Source organism: Littorina saxatilis, linkage group LG6, assembly GCF_037325665.1.
Source record: "Littorina saxatilis isolate snail1 linkage group LG6, US_GU_Lsax_2.0, whole genome shotgun sequence".
Lineage (NCBI taxonomy): Eukaryota > Metazoa > Mollusca > Gastropoda > Littorinimorpha > Littorinidae > Littorina > Littorina saxatilis.
The window spans coordinates 53,967,755-53,987,639 of NC_090250.1; the positions used below are offsets into that span (position 1 = coordinate 53,967,755).

The 19,885-nt window shown below is 42.1% G+C and overlaps 1 protein-coding gene across 1 annotated transcript in view; it reads left to right on the top strand.

Moving 5' to 3' along the window:
* The window catches only part of LOC138968050 (glutamate receptor-like), a 108,330-nt gene that overhangs the window by 40,800 nt on the left and 47,645 nt on the right, over positions 1-19,885 (top strand). The window contains exons 5-8 of the mRNA XM_070340613.1: positions 6,673-6,726; positions 9,177-9,302; positions 17,703-17,924; positions 19,759-19,866. Of these exons, the coding sequence (XP_070196714.1) occupies positions 6,673-6,726; positions 9,177-9,302; positions 17,703-17,924; positions 19,759-19,866 (510 nt within the window). The remainder of the gene's footprint in view (positions 1-6,672; positions 6,727-9,176; positions 9,303-17,702; positions 17,925-19,758; positions 19,867-19,885) is intronic.

Here is a 19,885-nt window from a genome sequence, read left to right on the forward strand (position 1 = left end):
TTTTTTCTGATTCCAAAAACATATAAATATGTTATATTTGGATTAAAAACAAGCTCTGAAAATTAAAAATATAAAAATTATTATCAAAATTAAATGTTCGTAATCAATTTAAAAACACTTTCATCTTATTCCTTGTTGGTTCTTGATTCCAAAAACATATAGATATGATATGTTTGGATTAAAAACACGCTCAGAAAGTTAAAACGAAGAGAGGTACAGAAAAGCGTGCTATCCTTCTCAGCGCAACTACTACCCCGCTCTTCTTGTCAATTTCACAAAAATAAACAGATAATGACGTCATTTTAAGTGGCACAAACGTGTACATGAATGCCTTCCCTTTCAAATGATTTACAGTTATAGAATTTCTGTCAAGCGGTTTAAGTTTTATGTCCGTTTTATGAACCCAACCCTCAAAACAAGAATAGTAACGCCAAAGAAGGAAAACATACACACAAACCAACGTTTTTCTCACCGGTGGTTTGGAATATTGCCCCAAAACTTTAGATTTAGTGTTGTGGTGTTAAAATCTATCAGAAAAATGTGTTTGCTAACGTGACGCCAAAAAGTAACCAAAACGGTCCTCAGCCGACTGACTATAGATCAGCACTTTTCAGGACGTGTACGGGTAACGTCATCAAATCTTGTTTTTACCTCACGCGGTTGCCAAGATCTGCAGTCTTGGTGGGAGCAAACCAACGTATGCATTTGGAACATTGGAGAAAAAAGTGAGTCACGGGTGACGCAATATCTACACGTACGCGTACAGGTCTTTGCTACACGGTAATACGTTCTACCATCTAAATTAGAACACTGTAATGACGAGTATGCACCGTACCTTCCCTGCCGACCTTCAACTTCGTGTTACATGTTAATCAATCATGTTCACATGACACTCCGCCAAGCAAAAGGTGTTCAATGGGAATTGTTCGCCGAACGGCGGATTTCCGCCGAATTTTTTTTTTGTTCCGCCGAAAATGCAAAAGTGTCCGCCGAAAAAATAAAGGGGGGAGGCACACAAAGAAAGCACCGGTTACTTTGGCCTTTGCACAAAAGCCCGCGAAAACTTTCTGTACTTTGTTCACGCACTGCTACCGCCCGCCTCAGTTATTGAACTTTTATGTTTGAAAGTAAACCAGATTGCACAGATTGTGTTACAAGTTACATTTTCCTGTTTGTCTCAACAGATCAATTTTTGTATAAATTTAAACCATATAATACATGTATATATATATATTTTTTCATCAAAAAAGAAACAATTGGTACATTTTTGTACTAAAAACTCTGATTCTAAAAACATAATTCAATGCAAACTTGGAGCTCAGATGACACCAGATTGCACCATCTGGGTTCTTTGGAGAAAATTTTTTTCCGGGGGGGCATGCCCCCGGACCCCCCTAGTAAGGCTAGGCGCTTCGCGCCGTCGACTTGACGCTTCGCGTCTTCAGTTATAAATTTTCCGCTTTTTTTACAATTTTCAATTCCCATGCCTGGTGTTGGAGCCAGGGTTCAAGGACGTAGCAATCAGATCTGGAGACGGGTAATGGCTTTGCTCTTCTTTAGTGGACAGCTTCCTACCAGAGGATTTATACAATGTTCAGCGTCTTGAAATGGAGATTTTGACAAGTCATTTGATGCGAATTTCAGATGTCGTCTTTTCGCAGGGTTATAGCCAAATGAGCCATTTGTAGTGGTTTATAATTAGCTCCTGGTCGTATTGTTTTGGCAAAATGAGCAATTTGGACTAGGTTGTAGACGGCTCCTTGTCGTATAGTCTTAGCAAAGTGAGAAATGTGTAGTGCGTTTTAAATGGCTTCTTGGTACAGAGGTAGGGGAAGGGCTCCTACTATGGACCACTTTTTGTTTGATGCTGATAACTAGCTTGTTTTCTTGCGAAGAAGTTTCATTTTGTGTTTGGTAGTCCTTCTCTCTTAGGTTAACCGTTAGGCCTAATTAGAGTGGAATAGCTTTGATAGACATTCAGCAAAAAATAAATACAGAAACAAATCACAAATGGTCCATATTAGCAGCCTGGGCGCCTAATATGGACCAGTGAAGCGGCCTTCACGAATCACTGTAAAAAGCCCCCTATACTTTAAAATAACATGATACAACTTAGTGTACAATTCAGACTAATTAAAATATGCTTTATATTTATCCGTTTCGGGTTGATGAGAGCATTATTTGAAGCACACCAGGAAACTAAAGAAGCTTATCAAAAACAGAGTGATAATAAGTGAATTTTTCAACTTCCACAAAAAGAAGACTTTTTTAAAAAAAAATTGTTAAATCTTGAGGGCTTGTTATAGGTTATTTCCAGCAAGCTTCTTAATGAATTAATGAAAATAGCCTTTAGTTCTTGTTTTCTTCGATTTGTTGAAGGTGGTCCATATAAGGGGACTCGCACATACTTTGAGATTTTGCTATTATTTTTTGTTTGCAGTAGAAACTCGGGGTCAACACTGCTAAAATGTTACAAATACGGTCTTTGCTGTCATATATAGCAATTTTTGTGTGATAAAAGCTTTGGCTGTGGACAGAAACGAATCCGTTTTAGGCGGCAAATTTAGAGTGAACGCTGCCAACAGTGGAGAAAAAGCCTAACGGTTGTCAGATTTGTGTTTCTGCAACTGTTTTGACATGTGCAAGTTATCCAGAGAGGGTGAATAGAGCGAATATAATTTTTTTGAGCGCTCTAGCGCCGTTAGTTTGTCAGAACAGGAGGTGGTCCATATTAGGAGCTGGTCCATATTAGGATCCCTTCCCCTATATTTTGGAATTACGCTTGGCTCAGGCTATGCCTTGTGGACGTAGGCTGCGTTGAATACAAGAATTGTTCAGGTCTGGTTGACGTCAATACTCTCAAGCTACTTCTATCAACATTGCCCCAAATGCTTTCTGGTCGCTTTATCAAAAACAAGAGAATAAGAGAACGAGAAAAGAAGAAATTCCTGATAACCAGATTTATGTTCACAGTCAGATCAATCATGTCTTGGAAGTTTTTATTTTTTCTCCAATCACATTGAATATTCACTTAGCAATAGGAATACGCAAATCTCGGTGATAGGCAGACCCACAGGCAGTTATAGGAATAAATAAAATTAGTGTATAAAGACATCGGTTTTTGTTGTAAAAAGCCTATTTTACTTGGGATTTTTTGAGTGAAAAGAGTGCATGAGGTCATAATTATCCTCATTGCACTCTGCTGATACATCAATTGTTCTCGTGTTGCACTTTATATGTCAGGAATGATCTACGTCAGAGGCAATCGTGAGCTAGAGAAAGTGACGTTAACATGGTTAGCACCCAGGTCCTACGAGCAAATGCAGTTATAGCTGTTATGCGGATTCTTTGTAGATGCAGTTTTGGAAATAGCTTACGTTGACATGGGCCCCCAAAAAACACATATAGAAGGTAAAACATATCGATCACAAACACACAGACACACACAGACACGCACAGACACACACACACACAGCCACGCACACACACACACACACACACACACACACACACACACACACACACACACACACACACACCAAGCTCTCACTTCCCACCCGGCCCTACTCTATTTCTTGGGGAGAGGGAACAGGGCACCGTTAGATGGAGATACATGACGCAGGGGAGGGGGAAGCATCTACTCTCCACGTCACGTCCCATAACTCACCATCACCCCTCCGTGACCTTTATTTTTTGTTATAAGACCTGTACTCTTGTGCCTAGAAGGGTCTTTTCTAAACACTTCCCATGTTCCTTTTTGTCGAGTGGGAAGATTAAAGTAGTCTCCCAATCTGTGGATGTTGTTGAGGCCGTTGAATAATTGAGTTAGGACCATGGAGGTCAGGATCGTCCCTAGCTCGCTTTGAGGGCTTATTTAGCCCGACGACCTGTCAGACGAGGGATTGGTTTCCGAGACAGCTGGGTGTTGCAAGACACTCGCCATGTCTCCGGACTGAAGACATCAAGTCTCCCTTCTGCTTTGATTTGACGAAAAGGCTACTTTCTGTGAGAGTTTCGTTTTTGCCCCCATTCGTATTTTACTCTTTGGTCTTTTAAGAGATGCTGTTTCTTTACCCTTGAAAGTTGTGAAAGTGTACGTAACAAGTAACAGGAAAAAGGGTGACGGTGTATAGGTTCAATGGTAACCTTTGTCACTGATATAGACTTGTACTTTTGGGCTGGAATCTTGTCCTTTCGACATTGGGCAGGTATGCTATACATTACGACTGATCGCCGCATTCATTGTAACGCAGACCTGCTTCATTTCACCGTGTTAAACCGGAGATGCGAGCACATGTGCAGATGTAAGCACTTCAAATGAGGGTCACACACGAAACAAAATATCGTAGTGGCGTTTGCATGCTGGTGGGCGCTATATAACCCGCTATGGAAGTATTCATCTTGCATGAAAAAGTCCTCCTGGATGAATGACACTTGAGTCCGATGACAAATATAATCCTGTTACACTAGTTTACACGCTATGTTTAGTCTCGTACAGCTTATTGCAATCTGTCAAGTGTTTACTCCTCGCGCTTCAAAGATACAGCTTATTTGAAAATGCCCTTTTTTTATCAATAAAATGTTGCTCCTTAGACAAATACACGCTCTTACAAATATGGTCACAGGATATTCACCGTCTTTTGCAGCTTGATGCGAGCTCTTACGTACTTTACTTTCCTCGTTTGCAAAGATTCAGCTAGCATGAGGAGATGAGTAAATGTTTTGTTCGTGTGACGAATAGAAGCATTTAAGCAGGGTCACATGCTATCCAGAGTCTTTTGGAGCTAGCTGTGAGCTCTTTAGTACTAAACTTACCTTGTTCTGAACATTCAGCTAGCAACAGGCAATGCATTCTAACACAGTCCCAGGCTATACATAATCTTCTGTACCTAGCTGCGAGCTCTTTAGTACTAAACTTACCTTGTTCTGAACATGCAGCTAGCAACAGGCAATGCATTCAAACAGAGTCACAGACTATACATAATCTTCTGTAGCTAGCTGCGAGCTCTTTAGTACTAAACTTACCTTGTTCCGAACATTCAGCTAGCATGAGCAGATGAGTAAATGTTTGGTCGTGTGACAACTAGAAGCATTCAAACAGGGTCACAGGTTATACAGAGTCTTCTGCAGCTAGCTGCAAGCTCTTATATTTTCCTAGCTCTAAAGATTCAGCTAGCATGATGCCATCCTGAAAGACGAGTTGAGTCGGGTCGTGTGACAGATAGAAGCACTTAAGAGCAGGGTGACAGGCTATGCCGCTTGTCGTGCAGCTGGCGAGTGCTTTATTCCCTGCGCTCCAATTTCCAATCCATCTCACGAAATGCACGTGCCAAGTGCAACTTTGCCTTGACTGCACTGTAAAATGAAGCTGACGGAACGCACTCTTCCGGCCAAATTAAAAAATATATATTTTGTTTCACATTTTAAGCTTTTTGAGACAGATTGTGTTTAGCGGATAAAAACCAAAGTGCGCTAGATTTAGAACTGTCATCGCATTTGAACGTTGTCTGCCATTTGTGATTGTAATGCTTGAACTCAAAAAAGCATGTAAGGTCACCTGAGCTTTAAGTTTGTTCATCAGCTACAGTCGTTATTTGGAAATATGGAAGATTCACGTCAGCATAATACGACATCATTATGATTACATAGTTGTAAAAACAGATAATGTAAGCACAAAAAGCGACATGCAAAGCCAAAAACTATCAGATAGGTTCAATAACCTTCTGTGAATTTGTTTCGAAGTACAGGGTCAGGGGGGGCTGTGTTGCAAATCGTAGAGAGGGGGGGGGGGGGGGGGGGAGGAGGCATCGGGAAGCTTGCTTTCACATTGTTTGCAGTCGCCGCTCATTTAAAAAAAAAAAAGAGTGGCATGTCGAGTGTGTGTGTGTGTGTGTGTGTGTGTGTGTGTGTGTGTGTGTGTGTGTGTGAGTGTGTGTGTGTGTGTGCGTGCGTGTGTGTGTGTGTGTGCGCGTGTGTGTGTGTGAGTGTGTGAGTGTGTGTGTGTGTGTGCGTGTGTGTGTGTGTGTGTGTGTGTGTGTGTGAGTGTGTGTGTGTGTGTGAGTGTGTGTGTGTGTGTGTGTGTGTGTGTATGTGTGTGTGTGTGTGTGAGTGTGTGTGTGTGTGTGTGAGTGTGTGTGTGTGTGTGTGTGAGTGTGTGTGTGTGTGTGTGTGTGTGTGTGTGTGTGTGTGTGTGTGTGTGTGTGTGTGTGTGTGTGTGTGTGTGTGTGTGTGTGAGTGTGTGTGTGTGTGTGTGTGTGTGTGCGTGCGTGTGTGTGAGTGTGTGTGTGTGAGTGTGCGTGCGTGCGTGCGTGCGTGCGTGCGTGCGTGCGTGCGTGTGTGTGTGTGTTTCGGAAATAGTTCCGTATGGGCTGTGGAAAAGTGACCTTTTCTTGCAAAACGGCAGACAAACAATGCTGGGACCAATCACTGGCGAGAGGTGTATCGGAAACACGTAGAGACACGCACGTGTTTCCGACACACCCCTCGCTAGTGATTGGTCCCTTCGTTGTTTGTCTGCCGTTTGCAAGAAACGGTCACTGTCCCACAACCCATACAAACGCGACAGAGTTATTAATTATTCGGAATTCGTCCATTGTGCATGACTGCTTGTTTGAGTGTTTGCTTTGTTTAGTTTAGTGGATAACACAAAATCGTGTTTCTTCTTTGTTTCAGATATCAGACGACACTGTTTACAAGATTCGATTTCATTTTGTGTTGCCTTTTTTGGTGAGTAAAGCATATTCCGGCCTTTCTGTCTCACGATTGAGTGCGTGTGTGTGTGTGTGTGTGTGTGTGTGTGTGTGTGTGTGTGTGTGTGTGTGTGTGTGTGTGTGTGTGTGTGTGTGTGTGTGTGTGTGTGTGTGTGTGTGTGTGTGTGTGTGACAATGTGTGTTGGTGATACAAAGAGCATGTTTAAACACATAACGTAACGATAACCACAACACAAAAGTATACATTTTGGAGAAAAACAAAAATCCTCACTCAACATACATTGCAAAGTACCCACGTTACACTAACGACAAGCGCTGTCAGCCTTATAGCTGCAATGTGTACGTGTGTTACGCGTGATTGTTCTGAAAAGTGACTATTACATGATTGTTCTGAAAGTCTACTATTTATTTCATCGTAATCATGTAAGCCCTCACACGTGATTGTTCTAAAAACCTACTAATGTACATGATTGTTCTGAAACTCTACTAAAGGTAAACTTGCTTCACCCGTGAAATGTAGTCAGATATGGAACAATATGTATACCCCTGCCCAACGAAGTGTGTTTGAGTTGATCCGTCTTCTGTGTGCGCGACAGCTTCAGATGTGTGTTTGAGTTGATCCGTCTCTCCACTCCCTTTTTTTAGGTGTAGGGGGTGGGGGAGGTTTATAATAATAATAATAATAATAACGGGCATTTATAAAGCGCCTTATCAGAAGTTCAAAGCGCGTGACAACAATACATGTATACAAAAATCATACAATCACTGTCAGATTCAAACAACACATCATGCACATCTCACATCCCCAGACTCTATATACTAAGGAACTATCCGTAGTGTTGTTGGAACAAGTGAGTTTTCAAATTGGACTTAAAAGATGAAATGGATGGAGAGTGACGTAATTGAAAGGGGAGTGAATTCCATAACTGAGGTCCATAATACGAAAACGTGCGGAAGCCATGAGCCTTGCGTTTAAAGCGACCTTGACAGAGAAGTCGAGCATCATCAGAAGAACGAAGGGTGCGAGAGGGAGTGTAGAGAGAGACCAGTTCAGAAAGATAGGCAGGTGCCGATTCAGAGATGATATTGTAGCAGAAGCAGGCAGCTTTATACCTAATACGTTCAGATACAGGAAGCCAGTGAAGTTCTTTCAGTTCATATCAACTGACACTTTATCAAACCATTTGAATAATTCATATAAAAAATTCTGGTGGTTGCTGTGTAATACAAAAACAAGTGTCACTGAAAACAGAGATGTGCTAATAAATTTAGCTTTCATGTGTGTGTATGTGTGGTGTGTGTGAGCGTATGTACTCAGTGCACTGGCGTCGGAAACTGGGTGGGGGGGAGGGCAGCTGCTGTTCCTGGGCTGGGGGGGGGGGGGCAAACATGTCTTTTTGCCCCCCCCCCCCCCAATATTTAGGATGACAAAAATATTCAGAGAGAGAGAGAGAGAGAGAGAGAGAGAGAGAGAGAGAGAGTGAGAGAGAGAGAGAGAGTGAGAGAGAGAGTGAGAGAGAGAGAGAGAGTGTGAGAGAGAGAGAGAGAGAGAGTGAGAGAGAGAGAGAGATAAACAAAATACCCCCCCACACACACACAAAAAGAAGTATATTGTCTCGCGTGCAAGAACGTTATAGCCCAGACTCCCCACCCATCTCGCAACCCCGGCCATCTCCTCACGTCTCTCATCCCCTCTCCACTTGAATTTTTAGTTAAAAAAAAAAAGAAGTTTCATTTGTGACGTGAAAATTATTTGTTGTGCCTTTCGTTTTTAAAGGGGCAAAAATTAGCTTCAATTTTCCCTCTTTGCCATGCCTTTCGATCCATGTTGGTGACCCAGCCACCTATGCATGGCAAAGAGGGAAAATCAAAAGTTTCTATGAGTCCCTTTTAACCTGTAATTAGAATTTTCAGTTGGGAATACTCAAGAAGAATCATTACATGTTTGAAGATTATGAATAATTTTTGTCTTTGGGCATTTAATTTGAATTTTGAGTTGAGAACAATAAAGAAGACATGTTCAATGTATGAAACGTATTACTTGTTGAGTTTGTATTCATTGGGTATAGATATCAATATCACTAAAGCTTTAGTATCATTGTATCAAAATATTGTTCCATATACATACAGACATACACACAGACAGATGGACAAAGTGAATCCAGTATACCCCACCTCCAACTTCGTTGGGCTGGGGTATACATATTGTTCCATATCTGACAACAGTTCACGGGTGAAGCAAGTTTACCTTTAGTAGAGTTTCTGAACAATCATGTAAATTAGTAAGCTTTCAGAACAACCACGTATGAGGGCTTACATGTTTACGATGAAATAAATAGTAGACTTTCAGAACAATCATGTAATAGTCACTTTTCAGAACAATCACGCGTAACATACGTGCTATTCAACTGCAATTCTTACTTGCTATTCCACATACACGTTAAATGTTGCCTTGACTTGTTGCAGAGTCTGCGTTATGTGTCTTTGACGGCTTTTAAGACTGGAGGTGTCAACATTACCGGCTTCGAGATGTTTCCTCTTGTTGGTCCGCTCAGCAAAGCTTACGTTCATTACCTCACAAATCCCTGGTCGGTAAGTCAACAAAAAAACGATTTTCGGAAATAACTCTGTCAAGATTGTATGGAATAACTCTGTCAAGATTGTATGGAATAACTCGGTCGGGTTTGTATTGGTTGTGGAAGAGTGAGTATCATTGCCTTTTCTTGGACAAACTTACGACACTTGGTTCCTGTACGCGTGTATGGGACACCCCCCTCGTTAGTGATTGACCTGTAATGTCACGTGGGAAATAATGTCAAGTGGGATAATGTATTCACGTGACATTACGGGCCAGTCATTGTCAGGGTGTGTGTCTCTAACACGTGTACAGTAACTAAGTGTCGGAACTTTTTCCAAGGAAAAAGGCAATGATACTCCCTCTTTCACAATCCATACAAACCCGATCGAGTTATTTCCCGAATGTGTCTATTGGGCGTGTTCTTTTACTGTAAATAGCTGGCATCGGAAAGTGAAGTCGTATGATAAGTAACACATTGGGCGTGTTCTTTTACTGTAAATAGCTGGCATCGGAAAGTGAAGTTGTATGATAAGTAACACATTGGGCGTGTTATTTTACTGTAAATAGCTGGCATCGGATCAAGAAGTTCCATGATGAGTAACACATCAGGCGTGTTCTTTTACTGTAAATAGCTGGCATCGGATCAAGAAGTTCCATGATGAGTAACACATCAGGCGTGTTCTTTTACTGTAAATAGCTGGCATCGGATCAAGAAGTTCCATGATGAGTAACACATCAGGGCGTGTTCTTTTACTGTAAATAGCTGGCATCGGAAAGTGAAGTCGTATGATAAGTAACACATTGGGCGTGTTCTTTTACTGTACATGTAAATAGCTGGCATCGGAAAGTGAAGTTGTATGATAAGTAACACATTGGGCGTGTTATTTTACTGTAAATAGCTGGCATCGGAAAGTGAAGTTGTATGATAAGTAACACATTGGGCGTGTTATTTTACTGTAAATAGCTGGCATCGTAAAGTGAAGTTGTATGATAAGTAACACATTGGGCGTGTTCTTTTACTGTAAATAACTGGCATCGTAAAGTGAAGTTGTATGATAAGTAACACATTGGGCGTGTTCTTTTACTGTAAATAGCTGGCATCGGAAAGTGAAGTCGTATGATAAGTAACACATTGGGCGTGTTCTTTTACTGTAAATAGCTGGCATCGGAAAGTGAAGTTGTATGATAAGTAACACATTGGGCGTGTTATTTTACTGTAAATAGCTGGCATCGGAAAGTACGCCTCGATCTGATATGATTTCAGCTTTCTCGACATTCAGACTGATAAATGTTGATATCACAGTAAAATCTAACGATAACTAATACTATATAAATAATCCTGCCACGATGTCCAAGATAAGCTATCGATGGCTAGATGTAACAAGATACTTCTGAGTCAAGTCTGCTGTGAAAAAAGTGTCAACCTACTCGCCGAGAGAATTATAATTCCGCACGCCTGAAGGAAGAAGAAGAAGAAGGAGATGAATCGTGACAAGCATCAGACACAAAATGTCTGCCCTCCACACGCGCCTGTTACAATTGTCTATTAGCGTTTGAAAGTGGTCAACCATTTTCCGCCAGACCGATCTAAAAGCATTTCATGAACAAATCGACTTGGGAACGAGGATACAAAGACTGACGTATCTTTCTTGAGCAAAGGAAACGGCTTCGCACGAAGAAAAACGCGTCACGCAAGCGACTCAATTTACTTCAGGAAAACGGCTCATCGCCGGCGTTTTCCCGGGCTTATTTTGACTCCATGAGGCGGGAGGGCTCTAAAAACATCAAGAATTCGATTCTCCAAACAATGCTTGAGCGGAATAAGAGCCACGGGCGTTGTATTAAGGTCGTTTGCGGAACGAAACGACGCTCACGATGGCGGGGTTTAGGAGAGAATTCAGCTAAGAACACTCGACTCCTCCGTCCTATTGAACCGTTTTTGTGCGTGCGAAAAACGGGAGGGTAAAATGAGGTTAGTTCTTTTATGATGGAGATTTTGACGTCGTCTGAAAAGCTGAATATAGCGATTGTCTCGAAAAAGTGCTAAGATCGATACGGTTATTGCTCGAGTCTTCTCGTCTCTAACTGTCTCTAGAAATCCCTGCTCATCTATTTGTGTCTCTTTCTAGGTTTCTATCCCGTTCTTTCCATGTCTTTCCTTTTTCTGTCTCGCCTTCATTGTTCTCTCTGAGTGTAGTATGGTCTTCATGCAGCAGTGGGGGTGATATGTGACCCTCCACCACGAAATGAGTCGCATGTCACCTCGCGCGGTTCTGCGCTAGACTTAATATAAGTCCGGGGAGTGTCTGGTAACAGTGTGAGGGTCACCTATAGTCACAGGCTTATAACTCGAACAGTTTTCGCTCTTTTCTAAAACGGTTTTCACCACTGGATAGAGCATAAAACACTCTTTAGGAAAATGTAAAAATACGAAAATCATGCAAAGGTGACATGCGACTCATTCCGTGGTGGAGGGTCACATATAAGAAAATTAATGTTATACCCAGTAGCAGCGACATTGCTATACTGTTCAAAAAAAGAAACGCATAGTTGCTACTTGCCAAATTTGTTTTATTTTTCGAAAAAATTAACAGAAAATCCAATATTTAGATTATTTGTTTGAAATTTGGTATGGACACAGTTGAATGCACACACAGTTCATTTGCATCTTCAAATCAATCAGTCAATCAATACGATTGGGTGCCGAGGCTGTCAAGTCAGTAGGGGGTGTGACTGCCTTGAGCAGCAACAACTGCCCGGCACCTTCTGGGCATGGACTGGATCAGATGCCGGATATCTTGCTGTGGGATGGTGTCCCACTCCTCCTGAAGTGCCTGCAATAGATCGCGGTGATTTGCCGGCGCTTCTTCTCGCCTGCGCACACGTCTGTCCAATTCATCCCAGAGGTGTTCTATCGGGTTCATGTCTGGCGACATGGATGGCCAGGGAAGCACCTAGACATGGTGGTCGGTGAGGAACTGGGTGGTGAGTCGTGCTGTGTGCGGGCGAGCGTTGTCCTGCTGGAATATGGCATCCTGGTCAGCCAGAAGAGGAAGGGCGTGTGGGCGCAGAATTTCCTCCACGTATCGCTGGGCAGTTATGCGCCCTTGGACGTGCACCAGGGTGCTCCTTCCAGCGGTATTGATCGCCCCCCACACCATGACGCCTCCACCACCATGAACGGGTGCCTCATCCACACAGTTGGGCGCGTAACGTTCGTTTACTCTCCGGTAGACCTTCCTCCGACCATCATGTCGCTGGAGCAGGAAGTAGGACTCGTCGCTGAACCACACGTGTCTCCAGTGATTCCGGACGGTCCAGCGAAGGTGCTGGTTGCCCCACTGCACTCGGTTCTGGCGATGGCGGCGGGTGAGGACAGCTCCTCTGTGAGGTCTGCGAGCTCTCAAACCAGCTTCATGCAGGCGGTTCCGCACGGTCTGGTCCGATAATCGGTGTGGCCCGGGGAGAGCCTGGACAGAAGATGAGGCCGACAGGAAACGATTCCGGAGGTGGCGGAGCCGTATGAAGCGGTCGTGAGCAGCAGTTGTCGCCCTTGGTCTTCCCGCTCGTGGCAAGTCAGCAACGGAGCCAGTGGCTTGAAACCTGACCCACAGTCTACTGATGGTGCTCTGGGACACGTGGAAGTGCCTGGCGATTGCACTTTGACTTTGGCCTGCTTGTAAACGACCCAATGCAATTTGGCGGTCTTCTCTGCTCAATCGGGCCATCTTTCGTCGCTGAATTGTCGTCTGATTTCTTTGTGGCGAACAATCCGCTTTTATGGGTTTTGGAAGACATGGTGAGAGCTCAATATTCCCCGAGTTTCACGAAATTACACTGAAGCATGACGAGTGGTCATGCCAAATGAGCAATTTTGACATTGTAGCCACTGATAACGCATGCGTCACGTGCAGAACTCACTTGTGGCAATGGACGAAAGGTCGACGACCAGATAAACATTTTCTGCAGTTTGGTGGATATCCTTGTAGCCATATAACTAAATTAACCAAATATTACAAGCTATGCGTTTCTTTTTTTGAACAGTATATATATAAGGCATAGCAGAGTTACAAGAAGCATCAAGTAGTAGTAGTAGTGGTAGCAGTAGCAGTAGTAGTAGTTGTTGTTGTAGTTGTAGCAGTAGTAGTAGTAGAAGTAGTAGTTGTAGTTGTAGTTGTAGCAGTAGTAGCAGCAGAAGAAGTAATAGTAATAGTAGAAGTAGTAGTTGTTGTAGTTGTAGTAGTAGTAGTAGTTTTGTTTGTTTGTTTGTTTGCTTAACGCCCAGCCGACCACGAAGGGCCATATCAGGGCGGTGCTGCTTTGACATATAACGTGCGCCACACACAAGACAGAAGTCGCAGCCATGCACAGGCTTCATGTCTCACCCAGTCACATTATTCTGACACCGGACCAATCAGTTCTAGCACAAACCCCATAATGCCAGACGCCAGGCGGAGCAGCCACTAGATTGCCAATTTTAAAGTCTTAGGTATGACCCGGCCGGGGTTCGAACCCACGACCTCCCGATCACGGGGCGGACGCCTTACCACTAGGCCAACCGTGCCGGTAGAAGTAGTAGTTGTTGTAGTTGTAGCACTAGTAGTAGTAGTATTAGAAGTAGTAGTTGTAGTTGTAGCAGTTGTAGTAGTAGTGGTAGTAGTATTAGTAGTCGTACCGTTAGGAAGGGCGTGTATGGATTGATTGATTGTACTCTGGCCAAAACATGTCCCTAGTGTACTGCACATGGTTGAAATAAAGTCTTATGTCTTATGTCTTATGTTAGTAGCAACTTCAACATCTTTGAGATTGTAGCGCCAGCAATATTGCGGTGACATATTAAATGGGAATTCACAATATTACCATCATTGAAATGAATGCCATGCCTGTAATCGTTGCATCAGCAAGAATATCTCCCTCGTCCACCCTCTCCCCCCACTCGCCTCTTCCTCTCTCTCTCTGTAATTAGTAATACTGTATGATTGCGATTGACAATTGTCCTTTTATTGTCTTTATTTTTACATTTAGTCAAGTTTTGACTAAATGTTTTAACATAGAGGGGGAATCGAGACGAGGGTCGTGGTGTATGTGTGTGTGTGTGTGTGTGTGTGTGTGTGTGTGTGTGTGTGTGTGTGTGTGTGTGTGTGTGTGTGTGTGTGTGTGTGTGTGTGTGTGTGTGTGTCTGTGTGTGTGTGTGTGTGTGTGTGTGTCTGTGCGTGTGTGTGTGTAGAGCGATTCAGACCAAACTACTGGGCCGATCTTTATGAAATTTGACATGAGAGTTCCTGGGAATGATATCCCCGGACGTTGTTTTCTTTTTTTCGATAAATACCTTTGATGACGTCATATCCGGCTTTTTGTAAAAGTTGAGGCGGCACTGTCACACCCTCATTTTTCAATCAAATTGATTGAAATTTTGGCCAAGCAATCTTCGACGAAGGCCGGACTTCGGTATTGCATTTCAGCTTGGTGGCTTAAAAATTAATTAATGACTTTGGTCATTAAAAATCTGAAAATTGTAAAACAAATAATGTTTTTATAAAACGATCCAAATTTACGTTCATCTTATTCTTCATCATTTTCTGATTCCAAAAACATATAAATATGTTATATTTGGATTAAAAACAAGCTCTGAAAATTAAAAATATAAAAAGTATGATCAAAATTAAATTTTCCAAATCAATATAAAAACATGTTCATCTTATTCCTTGTCGGTTCCTGATTCCAAAAACATATAGATATGATATGTTTGGATTAAAAACACGCTCAGAAAGTTAGAACGAAGAGAGGTACAGAAAAGCGTGCTATCCTTCTCAGCGCAACTACTACCCCGCTCTTCTTGTCAATTTCACTGCCTTTGCCACGAGCGGTGGACTCACGATGCTACGAGTATACGGTCTTGCTGAAAAATTGCATTATGTTCAGTTTCATTCTGTGAGTTCGACAGCTTGACTAAATGTTGTATTTTCGCCTTACGCGACTTGTTATGTCTTAGTTTAGCAGGGACAGATTGTAAGACTAGGCGTGAGCCTAAAATCTCCATCCTTGAGTAATAAAGTTCGTTCGTTCGTTCGTTCTTTCTCTCCCCCTCTCCCTTCCTCCCTCGCACTCTCCCTCTCTCCATCTCTGTCTCCCTCTCCCTCTCTCCATCTCTGTCTCACTCTCCCTCTCTCCATCTCTGTCTCACTCTAAATTTCTCCATCTCTCTCCCTCTCTCTGCGTCCCTCTCCCTCTTTCTCTCTTTCTCTCTCTCCCTCGCTTAGTCTCTCCCCCTCTCCCCTCCCCTTTCTCTCTCTCTCTCTCTCTCTCTCTCTCTCTCTCTCTCTCTCTCTCTCTCTCTCTCTCTCTCTCTCTTTCTCTCTCTCTCTCGCTCTCTTACTCGAGATCTCTTATACACTAGTGCCCTTACAGTTTTACTGAGTGGAGAAATTGTAAGCAGAAGAGAATGCACTGCGGGCAAGGGGCAATTGTCTAGCAAGACTGTGTAAGCTGGGACCGTAAAGCTATGATGAGGTGACCTAATATATCCCTCTCTCTTTATTTGTTTTCCTCCCTCCATCCCCTGTCTGTCTACATCTGTATGTGTCTGTTTCTGTTTTCCGTCTGCATCTTTCTTGATTATAGTCTTGTGTTTGTCCTTCTGTCGGTCTGCCTCTCTCTCTCTCTCTCTGTACCTCTCTCCCTCTGTCTCTCTCTTCCTCTCTCCCTCTGTCTCTGTCTCTGTCTCTCTCTGTCTCTCTCTGTCTCTCTGTCTCTGTCTCTGTCTCTGTCTCTCTCTCTCTCTCTCTCTCTCTCTCTCTCTCTCTCTCTCTCTCTCTCTCTCTCTCTCTCTCTCTCTCTCTCTCTCTCTCTAAAGAAGCTCGTTTATATTGCTTATGCCACAACCCTCGTAAAATAAAATTTGATTTGATTCGATTTGATTTGATTTGATCTCTCTCTCTCTCTCTCTCTCTCTCTCTCTCTCTCTCTCTCTCTCTCTCTCTCTCTCTCTCTCTCTCTCTCTCTCTCTCTCTCTCTCTCTCTCTCTCTCTCTCTCTCTCTCTCTCTGGTCATAAAACAATAACATATCGTTCGTTTTCAAAATTTAATAAGGAAAATTTTCTTGAGGATTTGTTGCACTCCCCACTTGAAAATGTTTATAATTTGACTGATCCGGATGAAGCTTTTGGATATTGGCATGATGCTTTTTAAAAGGTTTATAACAAACACGTTCCATTGAAAACCCAGAGGGTTAAGCATCAATTTAAACCAAAATGGTTTGATCAAGAGTTGCAAGAGGCAGCGGATAATCGCGATATTTTGAAAAAAAGAGGGCTGGAAAATGAATATAGAGATCAGAGAAACAAAGTTACATCTATGAAGCGATGGAAAAAGAAAAAGTATTTTCAGGAACTTACATCATCAAAACAAAATTCTAAGTCAATGTGGAAGGCAACACATGAGTTAACAAATAAACAATCAACATCCAAAGGCTCTGTCGTTAAAGACATATCCTCCGAGGAACTGAATAAACATTTTTCTAACATAGCTGAGAAAGTCGTTCCCGAAGACAATACTCATTTAAATGATTTGAAGATTCTGACAGATTTTTGTGAATCTAAAAATATAATGTCGCAATCAAACATTCCATTTATTACTGTAACAGAAGTATGTAATGCACTCATGCACCTCAAGCAAACAGGAACCCGTGGAATTGATGGTCTGGACGGGACGATTCTTAAATTAGCAGCCCCTGTACTTGCTGATTCTTTAACTTACCTGTAAAATCTCTGTATAGACAAGTGTTATTTTCCAGTTGTGTTAAAGCAGGCTAAAGTTATTCCACTTTTTAAGTCAGGGGCTAAAACAGAGCGGTGGACTGACGATGCTACGAGTATACGGTCTTGCTGCGTTGCATTGCGTTCAGTTTCATTCTGTGAGTTCGACAGCTACTTGACTAAATGTTGTATTTTCGCCTTACGCGACTTGTTACTTCTTTAATTGATATTCCAACATTTTTAAAACGTATTACCATTAGATTAAACCCTCCCATGGGCGAGGGCTGGATGTAAAAAAGCACCTGTTTGCTTATGCCACTACCCTCGTAAATAAAGAATTTGTCATTGTCATTTTCTCTCTCTCTCTCTCTCTCTCTCTCTCTCTCTCTCTCTCTCTCTCTCTCTTTCTCTCTCGCTCTCTCTCTCTTTCTCTCTCTCTCTCTCTCTCTCTCTCTCTCTCTCTCTCACACACACATAGACAATCTAAACATCCAAAAAGACAACAGAAAAACAATCCAGCAACAAACCAACAGCTAGTATGTATACACCAAGTGGCTTTGCTCTCTACTAAGATTTTTAGGTGTCGTTATTTATTTTCGTTTGTGTACCACACTTCCCAGCAGCCTTACACATATATATTTCTGTCTGTTCTCACAACAGGCAGACAGCATATTCGCCGAGGACGGGATCACCCTGGTCGTCCAGACGCTGATCGAGCTGCAGCGTCGCCATGGCAGCCTGTATCACGTTCACGGGGGGTCCCACCTATTCGGCAGCGTGCACGGCTGGCAGGACACGTACCGGGGTAACGACGCCCTCTGCATGCCCCCTCCCAGCTCCACCTGGCGCTACGGGAGGGACCTGGCCAAAGTCCTCACCGAGGTCAGTACGGAGAGCCTTGGATGCCTTGTCAAAGAGAGTCAGCCAATAAAATAATCGTTCGTTCAACTTTGAATGAACTGAATGCCTTATCAAAATGATTCAGCTAAGTTAAATGGTTAGTGGTTTACCTTAGAATCGCCAACGTTTCTTGTTAAAGCGATACGGTAACGACATTTACCTTGAAATTACCTGAATGAATGAAGAGATTCGGCTAAGAAATATATAAGTCTTTAGATATGGAATTATCTGAATGCCTTGTCATATAGATTCAGCAAAGAAAAATATGAGTCTTTTATTTTGAAATGTTCTGAATCCCTTGTCAAAGAGATTCAGTCAAGAAACATATCAGTCTTTCACAATGGAACTATCTAAATGCCTTGTCAACGAGATTCAGCCAAGATAAATATCAGTCTTTCACTGTGGAACTATCTGAATGCCTTCTCAACGAGATTCAGCCACGAAAAATATCAGGCTTTCACTGTGGAACTATCTGAATCCCTTGTCAACAAGATTCAGCCACGATAAATATCAGTCTTTCACCGTGGAACTATCTGAATCCCTTGTCAACGAGATTCAGCCAAGATAGATATCAGTCTTTCACTGTGGAACTAACTAAATGCCTTGTCAACGAGATTCAGCCAAGATAAATATCAGTCTTTCACTGTGGAACTATTTGAATCCCCTGTCAACGAGATTCAGCCAAGATGAATATCAGTCTTTCACTGTGGAACTATATAAATGCTTTGTCAACGAGATTCTGCCAGTATAAATATCAGTCTTTCACTGTGGAACTATCTGAATCCCTTGTCAACGAGATTCAGCCAAGATAAATATCAGTCTTTCACTGTGGAACTATCTAAATGCCTTCTCAACGAGATTCAGCCAAGATAAATATCAGTCTTTCACTGTGGAACTATCTGAATGCCTTGTCAACGAGATTCAGCCACGATAAATATTAGTCTTTCACTGTGGAACTATATCTAAATGCCTTGTCAACGAAATTCAGCCACGATAAATATCAGTCTTTCACTGTGGAACTATCTGAATCCCTTGTCAACGAGATTCAGCCACGATAATGTAATAGTAGTAATGTACATGTATGTATGTATTGGTTTTATGTACAACCGTATATTTCCTGCAATATATTGTATGTTATGATATTTTGCAATGATGTTTAGCCATAGTTCGTTATACGCGTAGGTGTGCGAGAATATGTAAGCGCAGTGCTTTAAAGATGTCCATGTTATATAGTGCTATATGTTTTATGTAAAATCAATGTCTTGTTTGTATTATTGTTATGTACCACCCCTGAATTTCTCTATGAGATAATAAAGTATTCTTATTCTTATTCTTATTCTTAAATATCAGTCTTTCACTGTGGAACTATCTGAATGCCTTGTCAAAGAGATTCGGCCAAAACAATACCAGTCTTTCACCTTGCAAGTATCTGAATACCTTATCAAACAGATTGATTTAACCCGCCAAAGATATATATAGATATACGTTTGTTACTATATGGAATTATCTGAATGTCTTATACAACAGATTGGGCCAAGACAAAATATAAATCTTTTACGAATATTTATATGTGATTACATGGGATTAAAAGTATGTTGCCGAAAGTATACATGCATGCTGAATATTTTTGTTTAATATAATGCTGATGTTAATTGCCTTAAACAGACGTTTAAAAGTAAAGTTATCATTTTTGCATCAGTCATAGTCTGCGTCGTGTTTTAAATTGTGCTGATACAAATGATACTAATGAGCCTTGCGATGATACTGTGATCTTCACAAACATAAATATTGTATCACTATGTGTTTTATTTTGCAGCACTCGCTGACTGGGGAGAGTGGATATATCAAGTTTTCCCAGAACGGACAACGAACTGGACATTCACTCGAGGTGCTTGAGGTCGGGATGTACCGAGGTGTTGCAGAGGTGAGAATTGGATGTTACG